The 22,898-nt window shown below is 42.9% G+C and overlaps 1 protein-coding gene across 12 annotated transcripts; it reads left to right on the forward strand.

The window, feature by feature from the left end:
• The first annotated feature begins 19 nt into the window (after positions 1–19).
• LIG4 (DNA ligase 4) lies at positions 20–20,062 on the forward strand. 12 transcript variants are annotated; one of them, XR_014785920.1, is made up of 3 exons: positions 101–165; positions 397–465; positions 1,665–1,751. XR_014785920.1 is itself a non-coding variant. In XM_084821053.1 (3 exons), exon 3 carries the CDS (start codon positions 16,177–16,179, stop codon positions 18,910–18,912), a length of 2,736 nt encoding a protein of 911 aa, XP_084677179.1. In that variant the 5' UTR covers positions 140–255; positions 397–465; positions 16,160–16,176; the 3' UTR covers positions 18,913–20,062. The 12 variants fall into 12 exon arrangements, 10 of the variants coding, with proteins under 10 accessions (XP_084677203.1, XP_084677242.1, XP_084677179.1 ...); XR_014785918.1 differs by having other exon boundaries at positions 111–255; XM_084821053.1 differs by lacking the exon at positions 1,665–1,751 and adding an exon at positions 16,160–20,062 and having other exon boundaries at positions 140–255.
• Positions 20,063–22,898: the final 2,836 nt, after the last annotated feature.

Below are 22,898 nucleotides of genomic sequence, written 5' to 3' on the forward strand. Positions count from 1 at the left end.
AATGCTTCCGGGGCAAATCGTGAAGGCCAAGGAGAGATCGAACGGGTGCCGGTCGAGCCTATCAGGGGGCTCCTCGCTGCCAAGGTAGGAGGGGTTTCGCGACAGTTGCTGAGGCGAGCCAAAGAGGGCGAGAGGAGGCGTGACGTGTTCCGTTCTTGCGCGATGGTATGTTGCCGTTTTCATAGAAACGACTGAGCCGTTTATCTGAGGCTGCGGAAGGCCGGTTTCAGCCTCGCCCTGTATGTGCCTAGCCAGGTGGGAAGGGCGGAGCAGGGGCGCTCACTTCTTTCCTGTGCTCTCTGGAACAGGGTAGCGCCGCTCTCATCTCGGGGGGGGGGGGGGGGGGCTATATATTCTGTCTGGGAAATCGTTGTTGTTGTTTCACCTATTTTACAGAGAATAGGAAGAGCTTATAACCTAAAATTCGATACGGGGAAGCAACAGAGGAAGGGGAGAGAGGTGAAGGTAAGGAGAAGCAAGGAGGGAATACGTGATAATTTCCGTTTCATGTGCTTAGTTACAATGTCAGAAGAGAACCTAGTTCCATTTTAGACCGGAAGTAGCAATAATTGTGTTGGCCAGTTCTTTTCATGGCCAGTTCTAAATAGGAGCGGGTGAGGGGGAGGTGTCATTCTCTCTTGGTGGCACAGAAAAAGAGGCAGGGCAAGTAAGTGCGAAGAGTTTGTAAACTACACGCGTTTCTCTCTGTATGGTATAGGCGAAGAATTGGGCTCCATAGTGCATTATTATGCTGCTGCCCTATCTCTAGGCAACGGAGGGGGGGGGTTGGGTCTTCTGGGTCTAATCTACATCACCCCTGCAGCCAGAAGGAGACGGCAACATGCAATCGGACAGAGGCAGCTGCTCATACAAGGAGCAACTCCCTCATTTGTTCACTTGCTTGCCTGCCTGCTTGCTCTCTCTCTCTCTCTTGGCAGCACAGAGGCAGAGTTCTGGCTTGATTCGTGTCAAAAGAAGTATTATTTCAGTATTCATTTCACTGAGGTGTCCCTTCGCTTCCTTTGTTAAAACACTATACAAACTCTGGACTCCAATGCCCAATGTTCCTAGCCCTCTCAAGATCCTGGTACCATACATTCCTTGTATGGGGTAAGCTGTGTTGGTTCCTAGCCTTCCTGAAGGTTTGGTACCCCACTCTATCTGAGCTGCATCTCTTGATGCTCATTTCTTTTGCTGAAATCACTTTACACCACAGAACTCAGGGTTCTAACACTGAGTATTGTTGGTCCTTCTACCCAGAACACATGGTTCTGGCTGCCTAAGTCCCTGCAGTAACAACAAAGCAAAATCGTCCTTAACAGTATATACAGTCAGCAAAAACCTACGCTGAGAGACATGAATGTCATCATTTAAAATTGTTTTATACTCAAAAGTAGAAATATTAAATATGGGTCAAATATATAATTAAAACCTGAATATATAAAACCTAAATGCTGAAATGTTACGACAATGTAAAAAAGACACATGACAATACATAAAAATGAAAAACAGAGTATATAAAACCTTAAAAATTACACATCAGCAATGTGTAGTTTTTAAGGTTTTATATACTCTGGTATATGTCTCTGTTACATGGCTTTTAATATTTATACTTTTTAGTATTAAGTAATTTTAACTGATGACATTCATCTCCCTTACCTTAGGTTTTTGCGGCCTGAGTCCCCACTTCACCAGCAGTGGTAATCCACACCCAGTCTTTTCCAAGGCTCCCATTTCTCAGCAATGGTAGGAGTTTCTCTGCATCCCAGCACTATCTTCAGGACAATCCATTGTGAAAGAAAGAAAGCCATCTTTCAGGCCCTATCCTACTTTCTGCAGGTCCTTTCCATAGATATTGTAGCTTTCAACCCCACTACCTCCTTTACTTAATCAAATTACTGTGTGAATGTGTGTTGTCTATCTTTTAATCCATTTTGGTTAGCAGCCCGGCCATTTTAGTGCAGCTTTGCTCTGGTCAACTAGTGAGAAGGATCGCAGCCAGCCTCCCATTTTGTGGGCCTTCTTGTTTCCTCTTCAAGTAGGCTGACCATATTTCCTTGAGACAAAAACGGGATATTGGGATGACAAAAATTAATAATAAAACCACAATATAACAAAACAACTGCAGCTCCCTTTGTGCTATAAGAGACTAAAAAACAACCTAAACTCACTGCAAAAGAACATGGAAAGGGGCGCAAATGAATAACACTAATTTATTGCATATACACAAAAAACCCACTCATAAATATACATATATAAAATACTTATAAAATATCACATGAGCAGTAAACAAATCTGTATGGCATACCACACTGAACACTCTAATGCAGGACTGCAGTGGCCAGACTGCAAAAAATCATAAACATACACCAAAAAGAAAAAGGAATGAACACCCTGACTGCTATCACAAGCCGGTATATGCTAATGTCCCACCGGAGAGTTCCACTGTAATAAAAAAAAATAGCTAAAAGCCTGTTGAACCGAAATATGAGTCTGAAAAGTCTGAATCAAACTGAATGTAGGGCAGAAAGAATCTCTGTGGGCAGAATGATGGTAGAAATAACAGTAAGACTCATCCTCCTGGCTCCCACATGTTGAATGAGGCTTAGCGACCGCCTCTTGAATTCCACACCACTGCAGACAAGCAAGGGGGCGGGGTCTGATCGTCGCTAGCTCAAGAAGCCTGGCCCTGACTGGATAAAGTAAATGGAACTTCCTCTTTCGTGACACTAGTAGTTTTACTGCACACATTGATTAGCATAGAGCCTTATGATAAACATGTTCAGTTTTTTACAAAAAATTAAAAAGGGGACAAAATTGACATTTATATTAAAATGATGGGACAGTCGGGAAATATGAAAAAAATGGTACCGTCCTGTTTAAAATGGCACTGTCCCATTTAAAACAGAACGTACGGTCAGCCTATCTTCAAGCCCTGTGTCCATTTTGGTTGCCCAAATCTTTCAGAGGATTCAGTCAACCTACAATGTAATGTGCAGAACCAATCAAATAAATAAATAAATTTGATTCACATTGACACCATTGTTAAAAGCAAAGAGGGTGGCACACAAGGCACCGGAAATTGGTGTGTATGTGTGTGTGTGTGCTTAATATAGATAACTTGATTCGTGTTTTGCCACAGTGATGATGGCTCCTCTAGATGCATGTACAAATTTGCACACATTATCAAGATATGCATTTGTTAAAGGACCTTTTAACTTTGGCAGTTGTGCATCTAGCAGGAGGGGACCGAATGACCCGCACATCCCATCCACTGGCTTCTTCAATAGCAGGGGAATTTATTAAGCACAATTAAGAAAATTAGTACTTAACAAGCAAAACATACAGAGCACCAAACATATGCAAAGTGAATTGGGAAATTAGCTCAGTTCTTTTGGTGGCTGAACAAAGGATTATGGTGTGTAAACTAGTCCATGGATTTGCATTTATAGTCTGGGCTGGGTTTCTCCAAGCAGAGGTAGTGATGAGGCTGGGATTAAGTAATGTGGATGGAGGGTGCTCAACCTGTTTTGGTTGCACTCCCCCTGAAGGAGCAGGTTTGTAGTTTGGGGTTCTCCTGGAGCCATCTTTGTCACCTGAGGCTCAAGTGGACTCAGTGGCACAGAATACCTTCTACCGACTTTGGTTGGTAGCCCAGCTATGCCCCTCTCTGGACAGGGATAACTTGGCTCCAGTTGTTTGTGCTCTGATAACCTCCAAGTTAGATTACTGAGACGCACTCTACATGGGGCTGCCCTTGAAGATGTTTCAGAAGCTGCACCTTGCACAGAATGCGGCAACCAGATTGATAGCAGGGACAAGAAGGTCTGAACTTATAACACCAACTCTGGCCTGCTTGCACTAGCTGCCTGTGTGTTTCCCAACCCAATTCAAGATGATGAGTTTGACCTATAAAGCCCTACATGGCTCAGGACAGCAATACCTGATGGAGTGTCTCTCCTGGCATGAACCGACCCATTGTAAGGCCTCTGGCCTGAACCAAGTTATTAGTAGTTTTAGAGGGGCTTAGATGCCCCATAATGCTCTCTGACTTTGGTTCAGAAGGCTGCTGTTTTCCCTAACAGGCGTCTCGATTTACCAGAACGAGTCAAAGAGCAATAGGGCAACCTCAAGCACGTCTTATCAGGATGCGCCTGAGAAGTGAGGCTATGTTTATGCCAAGCTGCAGGTGGCTGTGCTGAGAACCAAGCACTGCTAGTCTGCATTAGGAATGAACACTAGTTGGCGCTGCTGTCATGCTGCCGTACTGCTAACATGTATGGTATAAAACCCATTTTACCCCATGGCTCTGAGTTCAGAGAAGCTGTCTGATCCAACCATTGGGTACGCCTGTGTGCTGATAGTACTCAATAAAGTATCTCCTTGTAAGTTAACCTGGATCTGATTTATCACTATCTTGGCACCACTAAATTAAGAGTTTGAAGGGGCAATACAATTGGCACACTGAGCAGGGTGCCAAGAATACTGCTATGTTCAGATTCAAAGGGAAGGAGGATGCGGGTGTCAGCGTGTTAAGCCGACTCCCGGGCTGGCCAAAGGAGGGGCTGTGGGCTCCAGCCGCAAAGCAGTCAGCGGTCCTGTGTGGCCTGGTTGCATGGCCAGAGGTAGAGGAGGACTGCACACCAGTGGGTCTGGAAACTGCGTTGGAATCTCTGCAGCTGAAAAAGTGGTCAGCTAAAGAGAAGCAGCGTCCAGGGCCTCTAGCCTGGCTTGTGCCGACAGCAATGCAAGCTGTCAGGCAGAAGGAGTCAGAATGGAGAGAGGAAACAGAAAAGCTGAAGGACGGACTAAGAAAACAGCAAGATTTCAGATTTAGAGAAACATTGCAAGACAGCCTGGCCTCTAACGAGGTGTGGGAGCGTGAGGCTGAAGAAATAGCTGTTAGACTGATACGCCGAGCTCGGAAGAATTGCCCAAAGAGTGCTGAGGTATGCAACATCATCACCTCGCCTGATTGGGATGAAGTCCCTAGGAAGTGGAAACTGAAGATGAAGACCCAGAAGATGAAGACGTGGAATGGAGTAAAGGTGAAGAATCAGTTCCCCCAGGCACGGGCTTGGCCCCTCTTAGAGTGGGAAGTGCTCCAGAGGACAGTCCCAAGGCAGAATGAAGCGGGGAGACCATGTTGAAGATCTCGGTCACGGTAATAGTGTTTAACTTTGAGGTGTTCTAGAATTTCATAGAGCCTGTAGCTACTGACCATCAGCTATATGATTTCTGAAGAGTGTAACCATTAAGCTTTTGCTGTGGGATTCCCTGCAATGAAGAAATCTCACTGATTTGAGTGTCCAGTGTTGGACTGCCTGAGTGTGCGCGCTTAAGAGATCGAGAAACCAGGCAGCATGTTCCTGGCCAAGCCAAAAAAAACCCACGCTACTACCATGCTCCTGCAAGCTGCAACAAATTGTGTAAGCTGGGAGACCCAACCTGATTGAGCGGAAAAGAAGATATCGTAGTAGCTGTTCTCAAAAACACCGAGACCTGCATAGCTGGCTAGCTGATGCTGTGAGTGATGTTACAATTGCAAACTAAGACTGTTTTCCTGTTTGAGACCCCAGCGGAAAAAAGCTGACCTGAGTTATTTGTCACCCCTGACAAAGCAAAGACTTGGCTGCCGTTTACCTCATCGTGTCTTGTTTCAAACTTGGGACTTACAAATACAAAAAAACTGTGAAGTTTTACTTTCAAGTCCTGCAAATCACCCCGCTGCCTCCCAAAGAAGATTGATGGCTGCGTAAAGAATGCAAGTATAAGGTGACCCCCATCTCCCTGCAGCGTCCTGAGTTTCGGCACTTTGTTTCTGTGTGCCAGGTTGAGGGAGAAGAAGAGGGGGGGTGTCATGTAGCCTGCCTAGTGATAGATAGCCCCAAGAGTTTTTCCCCTCACTCAAGCTTCAGGGTTTTTTAGTCCTTGTTTGAGAAGCGTTAAAAAGTACAATTGTCGTTCCCTTGCTGTTAAGAGCCATGCAGTTCAAAACTGCCCTGTACTTTTGCAGAGAGGGAAGGATCATAGCCGATTATCTCTCCTTTTCTCCTTGCAGAAGAGATGGTTTTGTTGTTTTTAATGTGTTTGAAATAGCTTAGATTTAGATTTCCAAGTAGACCCATTGAAAGCTCAGAAGCACTGGCAATGTGTTTACAAGCTCCCTAGTTTAGACAGTCGCTTCCCCTCAGCAATCTCTGAGCAACCAAGCCAAGAAAGTGTGGGGGGAGGGGAGTAAATTTTTAGAGTGCAGAAGTGTTATGAGAGCGAAAATAATGTCAAGGCCTAGCTTCAGTAATGCAGTGAAGCCTTGTAAGTTATAGCCAAGATTTGATTAGAAGTAGCCTGGAAGAGCTTAGGCCTATTCAGTTTTTAAAATGTCAGAGTCTGTGTGGGCTTATCTCTGTCAGTGTTCTCAGAGCAGAGCCAGGGGGAGTCACCCAACTCCCTGTTCGCTGCTGGTCTAGCTTTGGCAGGCAGGGAGGCTAAGATGTCTGTGAGAACCTGACAAAGGCAGAGTAGGATTTGCAGAAAGGTTGCCCAGGTTAAAGTGTCACTGCTAGGAAGCTGAGCATTGCCACTTGCTGAAAGGCTAAAGGCCCTTGTCTGTCGAGAGATCTGGAAGGGGTGAACAGTCACACCTTCTCGCTTAAGCTGATGCAGGGAGCCTTTGCTGGAAACGTCTCGTCTTTATTGCCCAAAGCCGCCTCTGTTTAGATCCATCATTATCTGGGCTTTTAGAGGCACTGTGCACATGGACTGGAACTCTGGATTGTTAAAGACTTGCCATGAAAAGTACTGTGAGGCTTTTCATAGACTTGAATTCTCATTGCTGTGGAGTGTGTGTCTGTGTGATCTACAACTTTTGGATTTCACTCTGCCAGAACTCGTGCAGTTGCTGATGCAAAAGCTAGAACTCTTTGCATGTGTGAGTATACCCTTCCCTTGATCTTGATGGGCCCTGACCATGTAACCTGGAGGAGCAGTGTGATTGCTAGATCTGCTCCATCATGCCTCACCATGCAAGAAGTGTTTTCCAGTCATGGTGTTAGATTTCAATGAAAGTTTGTGTGTATTTTATTATTTCTTAAATACTATGCGCTGTTTGCAAACATCTTTATTGTCAGTTGCAACCCCAAATGACACTGAGTGTGGTTCCCAATGGTTTGATGTTAGTGCCACCCAGGACAGAGCCTTCAGAGTTAACATGCAGGAGGCAAACAAATCCATGAAAAAAAAGAGAAGGATCGAGACAGGGACAAAGACAGGGGTCGAGACAAAGAGAGAAGGAGAAAGTGGCAGACATAGAAAGAGACAAGGCAGAGGATCTTGACAAAGAAGGGGGGAAAGGCAAAGGGAGAGAGGCAGAGAAAAGGATGACAAAGAACAAGTGAAGGGAAAAGAAGAGGACAAAGAGAAAGACCAGGAGAAAGAAAAGAGGGGGTGCCAGACCATGTATGCATGCCCCGGTGGCAATGCTCAAGTGTGGGTGTGCACAAATTAGAAAGAGCGCCCTGGCATTAACTAGGCCGGCCCTAGTGGTAGTTATTGGATCTGTGGAGAAAAAGCGTGGCTGTGGTTGCCCCCAGGGTGGATTGGAAGATGCTCTCTGGGACTGCTGTGGGGTCCCAATAGGTTTGTAAATACCCTGAAGAGCCCTGCAGTAGGTAATTACAGGGCTTGGAAGGTGAGATGGCAACAAGACATCTTCAGTTCAGCTGATTATGCCTGGAGCTTATTACCTGGGGGTGGAGTAGCCGCAATAATAAACAAAGTGAGTATTTTTGGAAGGGCAATGGGAAGGGTATTGAACAACGCTGCTGAGGTACTAGAAGCCATTAGGATAGAGATGACAAGCATGAGAACTGCTATGTTGCAGCAGGCAAGCTGCGTATACATTTCTGACAAGCAGAGTGTGATAAATCACAGTATAAAGGCTTTGTATGCACAAAGTGAGAAAATACATCACCTAGAAGGGGGGGCCTCTTCAAACCGATTTCAGACTACTTTCAGAGAATCTGCGGGTGGTGAAAGTAAGCGGTTGCAATAATTCTGACTGTTATTGGCAGCTTTATAGCTTTGTGTGCTTGCTCATATGGCTGTCACATTTTAAAGTATACATTCAAGTAGATGTCAACGTCTTGGTGATCAAACAGCAGGGCAAAGAAGATCTAGCCCTCTGGGTAAGAAGAGATTGTGACGCGAAGATTTAATCGCCCTTTGATCATCTGGGTGGGTGGAATGTAAGGCCAGATGCCCCATAACACTCTCTGACTTTGGTTCAGAAGGCTGTTGTTTTCCCTAACAGGCCTCTTGATTTACCAGAACGAGTCAAAGAGCGATAGGGCAGCCTCAAGCACGTCTTATCAGGATGCGCCTGAGAAGTGAGGCTATGTTTATGCCAAGCTACGGTGGCTGTGCTGAGAACCAAGCACTGCTACTCTATGCTGGGAATGAATGCTAGTTGGCGCTTGCTGCTGTCATGCTGCCTCACTGCTAACATGTATGGTATAAGACCCATTTTACCCCATGGCTCTGGGTTCAGAGAAGCTGTCTGATCCAACCATTGGGTATGCCTGCGTGCTGATTGTACTCAATAAAGTATCTCCTTGTAAGTAAACCTGGATCTGATTTATCACTATCTTGGCGCCTCTAAATTAAGAGTTCGAAGCCTGCTGCAGGGGCAGTACACCCATACACTGTGTTCATCGTCTAAGGCTCTCCTCCAGGTGCCTCCTCCGAGGGAGGCTTGGAAGGCAGTAACAGGGGAGAGGGCCTTCTCGGTGGTGGCCCCCCAATTATGGAATGATCTCCCCAATGAGGCCCACCTGATGCCAACATTGTTATCTTTTTGCTGCCTGGTAAAGACCTTCCTCTTCATTCAGACAATTGGCAGCATATGAAGAGGTTTTAAACAAATCTTGGATTTTGCTTATTGTTGATTGTTTAACATTATTTTTGATATAAATGTGTGTGTCTGTGTGCCGTTTGTATGTAAATGACTTTTATAATGTATTTTAAGGTTTTTATTCCTTGTTAATTGCCCAGAGAGCTTTGGCTATTAGGTAGTCTAGAAATGTAATGAATAAAATGAAATAAAGTTTTGGGGTGAGCATGTATGGGGGATTCCTTCTCGCAGCGCTGCCACCACAAATAGGGGATTTTTTCACCTGCACTGCCACCACTTATGAGGAAACTGCTCCTTTACTGGGCAATCCTACATATAGGGTTTCTTATTTTTTGGCAAATGCTGGGCCTAAGGAACTCCCTGCCGATATAACTCAGAGTTCCACAAGCTAACCCTTTTCCACTGCCATCAGTTCTGGTAGAATACTTTAAAACCTCCTAGTAGTTTCATTTAAGAGGCTTGTGCATGAGTTGAGCACCAATACTAGAGACAAGATAAACTATTAAACAGGTTAATTTATTAAAGGGATATTTTGTAGTTAAGGGAATACTAATATCACAGAATAGTAGGGTTGGAAGGGGCCTACAAGGCCATCGAGTCCAGCCCCCTGCTCAATGCAGGAATCCAAGTCAGAGTGTCCCCAACAGATGGCTGTCCAGCCTTGTCTTGAATGCCTCCATTCAAGAGCCCACCCGCCCAGTTGATTGGTTCCATTGTCGTATTGCTCTGACAGTCAGGAAGTTTTTCCCGATGTTCAGCCGGAATCTGGCTTCCTGTCACTTGAGCCCATTCTTCCGTGTCCTGCAGTCTGGGATGATCGAGAAGAGATGCTGGCCTTCCTCTCTGTGAGAGCCTTTCAAGTACTTAAAGAGCGCTATCATATCACCCCTCAGTCTTCTCCCTTAATTATTTATTTTACCTCAGGCCAAATTTTCTAAGCCTCCACCCCAGCCATATACCCTTACAAGCACATCCAGCTCTTGGGTAAAGTTTTTCTCTAACTCCCAAAGGTCCTCCTCTTGTATTTCTGGCTGCTTGGACTGTTTGTCTAGGGTTTAGTGCCTGCTTGTGTAAACTTCTGGGAAATTCTTAGGGCAGCCTCCTACCATAACACAGCCCCTTGCTCCTGATACACCAGCCACGCATGGCTATTACACAGAGAAAGAATAGCGTAATATTCAGGCCTTAACTTTTTCCTTAGCTTTCTCCAAGTCCTATAACACTAACACCAACCAGTAATACTCCGTCACTCTCCACAGCCTGACTAAACTCTTAACTGTTAACTGTTATTTCCCAACCGCTCATTTCTACGTAGCTAGAATCCCCAACTGATCAGAACTGAATTTACCTGATATGGGCCCCATCTTTAAATATTTCAAGTGACTGTCTCTCTTTTCCCCTTCAGAATGTCATTAAGCAACTACTACTACACAGGCCTCTGACAGTAACAAAACAAGGCCACAGGCCTACTCAGATACATTGTAGCCTCTCGGAGGCCACACAGAGTATTTACAGAACATTATACATCACAGCTCGTAAGAGAGGGGAAGAAAGAAAGGATTTTGAGAAGTTTGTCCTAACATGGGGTGGTGCAATCAGGCTGGTCCTGATACATGTTCACAGTAGTAAAAGGGGTTGGGGCTAGGAGGTTAGTTATGGCTAAGCGTGCGTTCAGTCTGTTTTACAGCGCTTTGTGCACTTCATGCTTTCTCTGGTTTCTTCTCAGAAAAACGGGCCTGTCTTACTATAATCACAAATAGCTTTGGGCCTCTGCAATAGTCACAGTCAGCTTGGCAAAAGGGCTCCTGGCCACAGTCCTTCCCACTAGGTGGCCTGGGGAAGGCTGTGCGGAGGTGGCCGGGGCTCCTACCGAATACTGTCCAAAATTAGATCAAATCACACACACACTGCAGACAAGAGGACACAGTGTGGGAGGCTACAATTTGTACAAGAACCTCCTGAAAATAGGATAGACTAAAATAGGGTATCTTGGATCTGAGTGACCCATTCCTGAAGCTGAAGTTTGGGATGCATTTAAACTCCTGAGTCTCAACTGGTGAAAGAAAACTAGGTCTGTTTTAAAGAGGGTTGCAGTAGATTTCCACACGTGGTGAGGCGAGTACCTAAGCAGCTATGCAAAAAAGGAATCTGCACACTGAGGGCTCAGAGCTCTTGCGCTATTTAGACAAAAGCTAAGGCACAAAAGGGTGCCATATATGACATAACAAAAACAAAGTGGCTGTGGAAGGATTTCCAGATGGCCTCAATAGCCCTTGCAGGCTAAAAACAATTGGGTTGGAGTAACTCATTGTCAGAGCCACCACAACTACAAAACAGAGCAATTTGGGATGGCTAGCAATGTCGAGAAATTCCTGGTCTCAACATGTTGAGGTTTACCTGGGTATTGATTTTATTACATTTTTGGAGATCACTTTGGGGCTGGTATACACATGCGTTAGCATTTTGCCCATCCCAAGATTACTGAATATTTGCAGTTTTGATTAGATTGGTAATGCCAGATTTGACCTTGTGTATGTGGCCTGCAGGGCAAGATCACTTTAATGTCAGTTTTCCTGCCTTTGTCTTGCTGTGCTTAAAGGTTTTCTTAAAGTGACCTCCGCCAAGGTTACCAACTGTCTCGGAAGCCTGCAGTGCCTGCTCTGTCTCCTGCTAAGCAGCCTGCTAATAGTGGCTTTGCACAAGGATTGGCTGCTGCCTTTCACCCACAGCTGTAGTTTTTCTTTGTCTCCCTGGTCTCACCCTCCTCCTCTCCCATACCTTTATTTCTCCTTCCCCTCTCCCAGAAAGCCTTAGAGCCCAGGTTTGCTAGGCCCCAAATCATAGTCCCAGCCCAGTTGGGTCCAGACATACCACATGTGTCCATGACCTAGCCTTCCATGCACAGCAGCCGTCAGTTTTTAGGGGGCCTTTGAGCTAATCTCCCCACCTTTCAAATCCTGCACATGGATGTCTACACTTCTGTTTCATATGCTTAATATGTTTAGCATTGTTTGTTGTATGCGAACAGATTAATTTAGGGCACAATCCTATGCATGTTTAGACAGAAAAAAGTATTACAGCTCCAACTTTTTCTGTCTAAACATGCATAGGATTGCACCCTTAATCTTGGAGTTCCTATTTTCCAGTTAGGTAATTCCCAGGATGAACATTGTGTATAACTTGATTCTTGTGTCGTAAATAAACAAACCCCCTTTGGAATAGACTTTTGTGTGTGCGCATCATTGGGACAAATCTGCCAAGACACACTACTGCCAATGTTAAAAGATAGCTTATATGTATGTATCTCAGAACATGTGTATGCTTATACACTTGTCCAGATAGGTCATCCTGTGTACTTATAGAATCATAGAATAATAGAATAGTAGGGTTGGAAGGGACTTGATGGACAAGGCCATCAAGTCTAACCCCCTGCTCAGTGCAGGAATCCAAGTCACAGCATCCCTGACAGATGGCTGTCCAGCCTCGTCTTGAACGCCCCCAGTGTGGGAGAGCCCACTACCTCCCTAGGGAATAAGTTCCATTGTCCTATTGCTCTAACAATCAGGAGGTTTTTCCTGATGTTCAGCCGGAATCTGGCTTCCTGTCACTTGAGCCCATGATTCCGTGTCCTGCACTCTGGGATGATCAAGAAGAGATCCTGGCCTTCCTCTCTGTGACAACCTTGCAAGTACTTGAAGAGCGCTATTATATCTCCCCTCAGTCTTCTCAAGGCTAAACATGCCCAGGTCTTTCCGTCTCTCCTCATAGGGCTTTGTTTCCAGTCCCCTGATCATCTTTGTTGCCCTCCTCTGAACCCTCTCCAGTTTGTCTACGTCCTTCTTAAAATGTGGTGCCCAGAACTGGACACAGTACTCCAGATGAGGCCTAACCAGTGCTGAGTAGAGGGGAACTAGTACTTCCCGGGATTTGGAAGCTATGCTTCTGTTAATGCACCCTAAAACAGCATTTGCCTTTTTTGCAGCCACATCACATTGTTGGCTCATATTCAGCTTGTGATCGACAACAATTCCAAAATCCTTCTCGCTTGTAGTGTTGTTGAGCCACGGTATCCCCCATCTTGTAAGTGTGCATTTGGTTTCTTTTTCCTAGGTGCAGAATGTGGCATTTATCCCTATTAAATGTCATTCTGTTGCTTTCTGCCCAGCGCTCCAGTCTATCAAGATCACTTTGAATTTTGTTTCTGTCTTCCAAAGTATTAGCTATCCCGCCCAATTTTGTGTCATCTGCAAATTTGATCAGCATTCCCTGCACCTCCGCCTCCAAGTCATTAATACAAATGTTGAAGAGCACTGGGCCCAGGACTGAGCCCTGCGGTACCCCACTCGTTACCTCTCCCCAGTTTGAGAAGGTCCCATTGATAAGCACTCTTTGAGTCCGATTCTGTAGCCAACTGTGGATCCACCTGATTGTTATTTTGTCTAGCCCCCTTTGAGCTAGTGTGCTTATCAGGATATCATGGGGCACTTTGTCGAAAGCTTTGCTGAAGTCGAGGTATATGATGTCCACAGCATTCCCATGGTCCACAAGGGAGAATACTTGATCCAAAAATGAGATCAGATTCGTGTGGCAGGATTTGTTCTTGACAAATCCATGTTGGCTTCGAGTAATCACTGCATTGTTTTCAAGGTGCTTACAGATGGATTGCTTTATCATCTGCTCCAGAATTTCCTTAGGGATTGATGTCAGACTGACTGGTCTGTAGTTCCCAGGTTCCTCCTTTTTACCCTTTTTGAAGATAGGGACAACATTAGCCCTCCTCCAGTCATCTGGCACTTCACCCGTCCTCCATGATTTCTCAAAGAGAATAGATAGCTGTTCGGAGAGTTCTTCTGCCAGTTCCTTTATTACCCTAGGATGCAGTTCATCGGGCTCTGGAGATTTGAGCTCATTCAAAGTAATGAGGTGTTCCTTGACCATATGCCTATCGATCTCAAGCTGCGATCCTGCCCCTTCAGCCTGTAATTCGCCTTTGCCAGGGGGGTCATAGACCCTCTTTTGGGAGAAGACCGAGCCAAAGTAGGAATTGAGCACCTCTGCCTTTTCTTTGTCATCTGTTATCGTTTTGCCATCCTTATTTAATAGCTGAACAACCATTTCTTTCCTCTGCCTTTTACTATGCATGTAGCTGAAGAAAGCCTTTTTGTTGCTTTTAGCATCCCTCGCTAACCTCAGCTCGTTCTCAGCTTTAGCCTTCCTGATGCCATCCCTGCAATTCTGTGCTACCTGCATGTACTTTTCCTTTGTTACTTGGCCTTCTTTCCACTTCCTATATGTGTCCTTTTTGGTTTTCAGGTCATCTCTAAGCTTTTTGTGAAGCCACATTGGCTTCTTCTGTTGTCTTCCACCTGTTGGAATTGTTTGTAACTGTGCCTTGAGAATTTCCTGTTTTAAAAGCACCCACCCATCTTGGACTCCTTTTCTCGTTAGCGTCGCTTGCCATGGGACCGTCCTGATCATTGTTCTGAGTTTATTAAAATTGGCTTTCCTAAAATCCAGGGTACGCATTTGACTACACTTGGCTCTTGCTTCCCTTAGAACCAAGAACTCAAGTGCAACATGGTCGCTTTCCCCCAGAGTTCCTGTAACTGCTACTTGATCCACGAAGTCATCTCTGTTGGTTAGGATCAAGTCAAGGATAGCTGATCCTCTAGTTCCTTCCTCTACTTTCTGTAGGAGGAAGTTATCCGCCACACAAGTCAGGAATTTCCTGGAGGGGCCATGTTTTGCAGAATTTGTCTCCCAACACATATTGGGAAAATTGAAGTCCCCCATTACTACTACATCATGCTTCCTTAAAACACTGGCTATTTGCTTTTCAAAAGCTTCATCCTCATCTTCTCCTTGATTGGGTGGCCGGTAGTAGACTCCGACCACCAGGTTCCTTTTATTCTTATTTATTTATTTATTTATTTATTTCTATACCACCAAATAGCTGAAGCTCTCTATATCCTTCAATTGCTGTATTCCAGTCATGAGAGTCATCCCACCAAGTTATTCTTTGCTCCATTTATTTTGATCCAAATGCTCTCGATGGGGCTGCCAAGCTCATCCTCCTGTATTTCTGTGCAGAGATACGTATTTTTCACATACAGTGCAACCCCACCTCCCTTTCTGTTCCTCCTGTTCTTTTTGAACAAGTTATATCCTTCAATTGCTGTATTCCAGTCATGAGAGTCATCCCACCAAGTCTCAGTTATACCTATCAAGTCATAATTTCCCTCTTGTATTAAGAGTACAAGTTCGTTCTGTTTGTTTCCCATACTGTGGGCGTTAGTATATAGACATCGAAGACCATGTGCTTTGTAGTCTGGCTTTCTTCCTACATGTGTCTGAAGACTATTATTGGGCGCTATCAGAGCTGTTCTCTCCGTTGCAGTGCATGAGCCTACGTCCATTGTTACCCCCAACTCTCCCTTCCCTGTAGGATTCAGTTTAAAGCCCTCCTGATGAAGTTCTTCATGCTGTGGCCAAACACATTCTTCCCATCCTTTGTGATGTATAACCCGTCCCTCGCCAACAGCCCATCTTCCAGGAAGTATAGCCCGTGGTCCCAGAATCCAAATCTCTCTCGTTGGCACCACCTTCATAGCCAGTCATTCACCCAGAGTATTTTTCGTTCCCTTTCTATCCCTCTTCTAACTACTGTTACAAATAACTACAAATATTTCAGATCAAATACGTTTTGTTTATTGAGAAAAAAATTAACCTGGGGTACTTTTTAAAGCTTTGTTACTTAATACACGTAAATTAGATCCCTCTAGAGTAGTGGTGGGCAACATGTGGCCCTCTAAATGGCTTGGCCTCTTGCTCCCATCAGCTCTAGCCAGCATATCCATTGGTGAGGGATCGAGAGTTGTAGGCCAAAACATTTGGAGTGCCACAAGTTGCCCTCTGTGCTAGGGCATCAGAACATTCTGCAAAGCAAACTGAGAATTTCCCTATGTAAACTAATCAAATTTGTACTGGAAAGTTTTTTGATACAGCCTAAAAGTTTTCCTGTTCAAAGGACTGTAATTTGCTTTGGAATTGTTTACAGAAAAGTTTCCAATGCAAAATTTTAAGTAGTAAGGTTGAGCTTCAGATGAAGAATAAAAATGACATTTTGATTCATTTTAAATGTGGAGCCATGTGACTAATTCAGGGAAAAATAATAAGAACTAGGGGAGTTTACTGTCTGAAAACAAAAGGCTGGCATGTGTTTTTAATCACTTTGATTTGTTTTTGTAGTGAAAGAAAGAATCAAGATGTTATCCATCTCTGCGTCTCAATCTTCTTCCCAGCTAACTGTGGCATCGCAAGTTCCTTTTGCAGATCTCTGCTCAACATTAGAACGAATACAGAAATGCAAATCCCGACCAGAGAAAACAAAGTATTTCAAGGAATTTTTAGATTCCTGGAGGAAATTTCATGATGCTCTTCATAAAAATGAGAATGATGTGACAGATTCTTTTTATCCTGCAATGAGGCTTATTCTTCCACACCTGGAAAGAGAGAGGATGGCTTACGGAATTAAAGAAACTATGCTTGCAAAGCTCTATATTGAACTGCTAAATTTACCAAAAGATGGACAAGATGCTTCAAAACTTTTAAATTATCGAACGCCTACTGGCACACGGGGAGATGCTGGAGACTTTGCTATGATTGCCTATTTTGTGTTGAAATCAAGATGCCTCAAGCAAGGTCAACTGACTATACAACAAGTGAATGAACTTTTAGATTCCATTTCAAACAATAATGCTGCCAAAAGGAAAGATCTAGTCAAGAAGAGTCTTCTTCAGTTAATAACCCAGAGCTCAGCCCTTGAACAGAAATGGTTGATCAGGATGATCATAAAGGATCTGAAACTTGGTGTCAGCCAGCAGACTTTATTTTCCATCTTCCATGCTGATGCTGCAGAGTTGCACAGTGTTACAACTGATTTGGAGAAGGTTTGTAGACAGTTGCACAATCCCTCTGTGTTTCTTAGTGATGTTTCTATTACATTATTTTCTGCTTTTAAACCAATGCTTGCTGCTATTGCCAATGTACAACAAATTGAAAAACAAATGAACAAACAGAGTTTCTACATAGAAACCAAATTAGATGGTGAACGAATGCAGCTGCACAAAGATGGAGATGTTTACAAGTATTTTTCCCGAAATGGATATGATTATACTCAGCAATTTGGTGCTTCTCCCCTTGAAGGTTCGTTGACTCCATTTGCTCATAATGTCTTTAAAAACAATATTCAAAACTGCATTCTGGATGGTGAAATGATGGCCTATAATCACACCACACAGACCTTCATGCAGAAGGGAAGCAAATTTGACATCAAAAGGATGGTAGAAGATTCTGAATTACAGACATGCTTCTGTGTGTTTGATGTTCTAATGGTTAATGACCAAAAGCTGGGTCATGAGATGCTGAGCAAAAGATACGAGATACTAAATAAGATCCTTATGCCAATAGCAGGTCGAATACAGATTGTTCCTAAAAGGCAGGCTAACACTCGGAAAGAAGTAGTAGATGCTCTGAATGAAGCAATTGATAATAGGGAAGAAGGAATTGTGGTGAAAGACCCCATGTCAACCTATAAGCCAGACAAACGTGGGGAAGGATGGCTAAAGATCAAACCAGAGTATGTCAATGGACTGATGGATGAGCTAGACCTTTTAGTTGTTGGGGGTTACTGGGGAAAAGGTCTTCGTGGTGGCATGATGTCACATTTTTTGTGTGCAGTTGCTGAGACTCCTCCACCTGGTAAAAAACCATCTGTGTTCCATTCCATTTGTCGTGTTGGTTCTGGTTGCACGATGAAAGAGCTATATGATCTTGGCTTGAAATTAGCCAGCCACTGGAAACCATATTGTAAAAGGGATCCTCCTTGTAATATCTTGTGTGGGACTGAGAAGCCTGAAGTCTATATTGAACCTTGTAATTCAGTCATCGTTCAGATTAAAGCAGCTGAGATTGTGAGTAGTGATATGTACAAAACTGATTGTACATTACGCTTCCCTCGAATTGAGATGATAAGAGAAGATAAAGAATGGCATGAATGCATGACTCTTGACCTTCTAGAACAACTCAGAGGTAAAGCTTCTGGGAAGCTAGCAACTAAACACCTTGAAATAGGCGATGATGAGCCACAAGAAAAGAAATGTAAAACTGTGCAAAAAGTTAGAAAAATAATTGGCCTAATGGATCATTTTAAAGCTCCTGATCTTTCTAAAGTAAACAAGGTTTCCAGTATATTTGAAGATATTGAGTTTTGTGTTATGACTGGTACAGGGAACTATTCAAAATATGAGTTGGAAAGTAAAATAGCAGAATACGGTGGCAGCATAGTACAAAATCCTGGGTTGGACACTTACTGTGTTGTTGCAGGGATTGAGAATGTTAGAGTGAAAAATATTATTTCATCCAACAAGTATGATGTTGTGAGAGCAGAGTGGCTTTTACAGTGCTTTCAGGCTGAAAGGTTTGTGCCCTGGCAACCTAATTTCATGATTCACGTGTCTCCAGAAACAAAACAACACTTTGCCTGTGAGTATGATTGCTATGGTGATAGTTATACAGTTGATACCGATATGGCCCAATTAAAGGAGGTGTTCAGAAGAATGAAAAACTTTGAGGAGGAGATCTCTTGGGATGTGATTGCTGACATAGAAACACGTTATTCATGGGAAAACTCTCTGCTAAGTATGTTCAGGCAGCACAACATTTACCTGGAACTTTCTGATAAAGTTAGCAGTTCAGACGCCAAGTTTAATCAAACAAGACTGTTAACTGAAGCACTGGTGCTTCGTTTTCATGGAGCAAAAGTAGTCTCACAGCTTGAAGAGGGTGTGTCCCATGTAATCATTGGAGACCGTGCTAATTTGAAGAAGATAAAGACAACCAGAAAAATGTTTAAAAGGAAGTTTAAAATTCTGTCAAAACAGTGGATAAAGGATTCAATAGAGGCTGGGAAGTTACAAAATGAAAATGTTTACGTAATTTAAAGATTTTATTTAGTGGGAAAGGGGGTACGTGGTTAACTTCATATATTTCTTTAAAAGAATTCTTTCAGGCTGTCTTTAATGCTTTCTCATCTTTTTGAAGTTTGGAGGTAAATTATGTTTGGGAATGAAAGAAAAGCTTTCAAATACAGTGCTGAAAAACAGGGTGAGAGTTGTTCTTAATTTTCTGACTGTTTTACCCAACTGATAATTTCCCATTTATGGGAAATTCATCTGCTTTATTTCAATATTTGTTAACATATTATTTGGCTGTTTAGAACCCAATCTACAAGCAAATTATCCTGGAATATGTGAACCTGAAGGAATTTAATCCCACTAAAACTAAATGGGGCTACTAAGGCTTTGGTCCCAGTCCTGTGATGTAACTGGCTTGTGGATGAGGCCATTAATCATTAAAAACATTAGTATCCATTTAAATTGATCATTTGAATCATCTTTTTAATGTTTTTTTCTTATGGTGACATACTTTTAAATGAATAACGACATCACTCAAATAGGAAATAGATTTCCATTATAACACAATAATGATGCACTCTCTAGCAGTCATCCAGTAATCGGTCACCTGGGATTTATTTTAATGAGAAGCAATATATAAATTTTGCTAATAATAAATGTGATAAAAATACCCTTAAAATAAGTTAGAGAAATGCCAGTTTTATACATGTTTATAGAACTGTTCAGAAATATTTAGTTACATTTCTTACTTGTTGGTGATTATAATAATAAATTTTAAAGGACAGTTCTTTGTTTTTCTTACCTGCAATTGTTATATATTTAATGTAGTGCAATAATTTTTATATCCTTACTTAGTTTACTCTGTGTAACTTCAAGAGAATTCAGCGCTTCAGATTGTAATCCTAATTCATGAATACAGTCATCATGTCTGTTCCAGCAAAGGGGCGAAATTAAAGTTTAAAGAAAAGAGAAACAGGGTGTTTATGTTTTGAGACTATGTAGATCTTGAAAGAACTGATTTTTCAGTATCTTGGCAGTCAAGCAGAGAGAAAATCTTAAATAGTTTAATGGTCAACTAGGGAGAACTAGAATCCACAATTAATTGATTCTGTTTTCATCTGTATTTTAGTCAATATTATGTACAGAATTATACAAATAAAATCTGTTTTTAAACTAATCTGATTCTGGTTTGAATTGAGGGAAACTTGCTGAGAAGACTTCATTTTCATGTGTTTCAGCATTGGCAATAGTGAAATTGAAGTCTCTGTATTTTTCTAGATACTTGCATTTACATTTATCTACATTTATGAGGTAACATTTATACCTCATCAGGATTTCAAGTCAAATGAAAAGATGAGAGATGACTGTGTTTGTAGGCCTTCATTTTATTTAACACAGTTACATTCATCCTTCCTCTAAATAAAATGGCTTACATGACAGTTATCCCATTTGATCCTTGCAGTAACTCTGTTAGATTAGGTTGAGAAACTAAATAACCTGCTCAGGACTGCCCAGCAGGCTTCATGGCTGGCAGAGATTGGAGCTGTGGTTTCTCTAGCCCAAGACCAACACTCCCTTTATCACACTCATACTGTCACATTCTGTCACATTCATACATGCACAGACTGTCACATTCATACATGCAGATATTTTGATCGCAGTTTGGAAGCAACAGAGTTGGGACCAGTGAGAGATCCCTTCCTGGGCCAATCAGTAGTTTAATTATGTGGAGACTGGGGTTAAGGAATTGCATCTCTCAAAGATTACCAGTACCTTACTTTCCCATAGGTTTAGCTTTCCTTTTAAACTGTCTCCAAAATAACTTAATGTGATAGGCAGCATATGTTGCAATTTCAATAGTATCATAATTATACAGAATAAATCCATAAATTATAACCTTCATACGTTCAGTACATCATTACATCAGTCTAGCTGTGTATGACAGCTATTCCTGTCCCCCACCACCACATTAATTGCTGAAAATGAGCTTCTCTTCATATTTCCATTCAGTTTCTTATATATCCAGTTTCTGAACAAAGAGGACTGATATTGAGGCAATTGGTGTTCATACTTTTTCTTAATTAGATCTTGATCTGAATTTATTCCAGTTTCTATCACTAATTGATTATCTCAATTTTTATTGAGAGTGAAGCTGTTTCAAGTGTGGAGGTGAACCTGTCTAGCATGAATAACTTTAATTTTCTTCAAGAAAGAAATAATTCAATATAACGCTGATCACCATTTGGAGAGGGAGCACAATATTGGGTTCCCCATGTTGGGAAGCACATTGCCCAGCAGTCCCGGTTGAATTCGGGGGGCGCCTGTCAAGAAATCCATATTCTTTCTGTCTCTTAGCAGACTGTAAAAGTTCCATTCTGTAAGGCTGAGTCTGTGCATACCGGTTAGGCCATCTGTGGGTGTTATACTGGCCCTGGCTTCAAGGTCAGAGCAGGACTCTCACTAATTGGCTTGAACAGGTTCAGCTGAGTGTCAGTGGGAACTTTCTGCCCCCACCCCTCAAAGCCTGGGAAGACCGTTTCAACTTGCTTGTGACTGGCCAATAAAAATCGCCTTAGCGTTGCTAAAGGCTTTTTGGTATAAAAGCAGGGATTGGGGGCGTGGGGAGAAGCAGCTGTCTGTCTTCATCTGGTTTCATTTTGCCCTTTCCATAGTCTGTTTGTAGCACAAAACAAGTTTGGGGGACCATCCCAATCAGAGTAGATCCATTCAAATAAATGGCACTGAAATCAGTCAGCTCTAACTTATTTCCTATTCATTTCTATGAGTCTACTCAACATAGAACCTAGGTTGGATTTTACCTTTACATTTCACTACTTTTGTTGGTAGCAGTAAACTGAATCCAAATCTTGATATACACTTCTCCTGATGTCGGCAAGCCCTATCACACTTCAGGGAAATTATAAACACATTAGGGGGCTCCTCAAAGCAGACCGATAGAAATGGATGGCACTGAAATAAGTAATTTCTAACCAAAGTCCTGTTCATTTCAGTGGGTACTCTAAGTAAGAGTTGAGTTGGACATTGCTTTTACAACGTACAGTTTTTCTAGGTAGCAGTGAAATGGCCCCAAACTTTGATGTACACTTGTCCTGAAAACAGTGTCAATGAACAAGTCTTACAAACGCTTCTCTGTCATACTTCAGGGGAAAATAAGTAACGTCGTCAGCACAAAACAATTTAAGATAAAATTTAACGAATGAATGGGACTTAAATTATTCAGCTCTCATGTTCCATAAGATTGTAGGACCTTAACAGTTCACAACTTTTCAAGCTAGCTGATTTCTCTCCGTCTTACTTGAACCTTTTAATCCTAATGTCTTTAAAAGTAGAACCTGGGTTAACTGTGTTTTCTACCTTCTCAAAGATCATTCCTGCACTTGGTAAGATTTTTCCATGTTTGGGAACATGGTATGACAGTGACAATAGGCTGGATTCAATCCAGCACTGATGAGGCTTAGTTTTCTAAGGGCAAACTAAGGCAAAGATTGAGGGTTCATTTTGCCCCATTTCTAGTGAACCAGAAGGTTGTTGGCAGCTACATGGAGGCATGTTCCAGCTTTGCCTTCCCCATTATTGCTCTGTGCCATGGCAATTATGCCATGGGGTTCCACAGGGCTCTATTTTATCCCCCATGCTGTTTTAACATCTACATGAAACCGCTGGGGGAGGTTAGCCAGAGGTGTGGGCTGAGGTGCCATCAATATGCAGATGACACCCAGCTCTACCTCTCTTTCTCATCAAACCCAGGTGAGGCAATGGCTGTTCTGAATCGGTGCCTGGGCATGGTAATGAGGGCCTACAAACTGAAACTCAGTCCAGACAAGATGGAGATAGTGTTAGTGGGTGGTTCATCTGCCCCGCTAGGTGATATTCAACATGTTCTGGAGGGCGTTGCACCCCCCCCCCAAGGATCACGTTCGTAGTTTGGAGGTGCTCTTGGACCCAGAACTGTCACTTGAGGCACAGGTGAACTCAGTGGCACGGAGCACTTT

Source organism: Heloderma suspectum, chromosome 1 (assembly GCF_057233095.1).
Source record: "Heloderma suspectum isolate Gila_16-S chromosome 1, 16-S_ref, whole genome shotgun sequence".
NCBI classification, from domain to species: domain Eukaryota; kingdom Metazoa; phylum Chordata; class Lepidosauria; order Squamata; family Helodermatidae; genus Heloderma; species Heloderma suspectum.

What these genes read in the sequence shown, in the direction of transcription:
- LIG4 (XM_084821035.1), top strand. Translation starts at nt 11,270, where the DNA reads ATGTCGAGAAATTCCTGGTCTCAACATGTTGAGGTTTACCTGG. An exon ending in ACATGTTGAGGTTTACCTGG is followed by an intron (nt 11,313 to 16,159) that starts GTATTGATTTTA and finishes TTGTTTTTGTAG; the next exon opens with TGAAAGAAAGAATCAAGATG.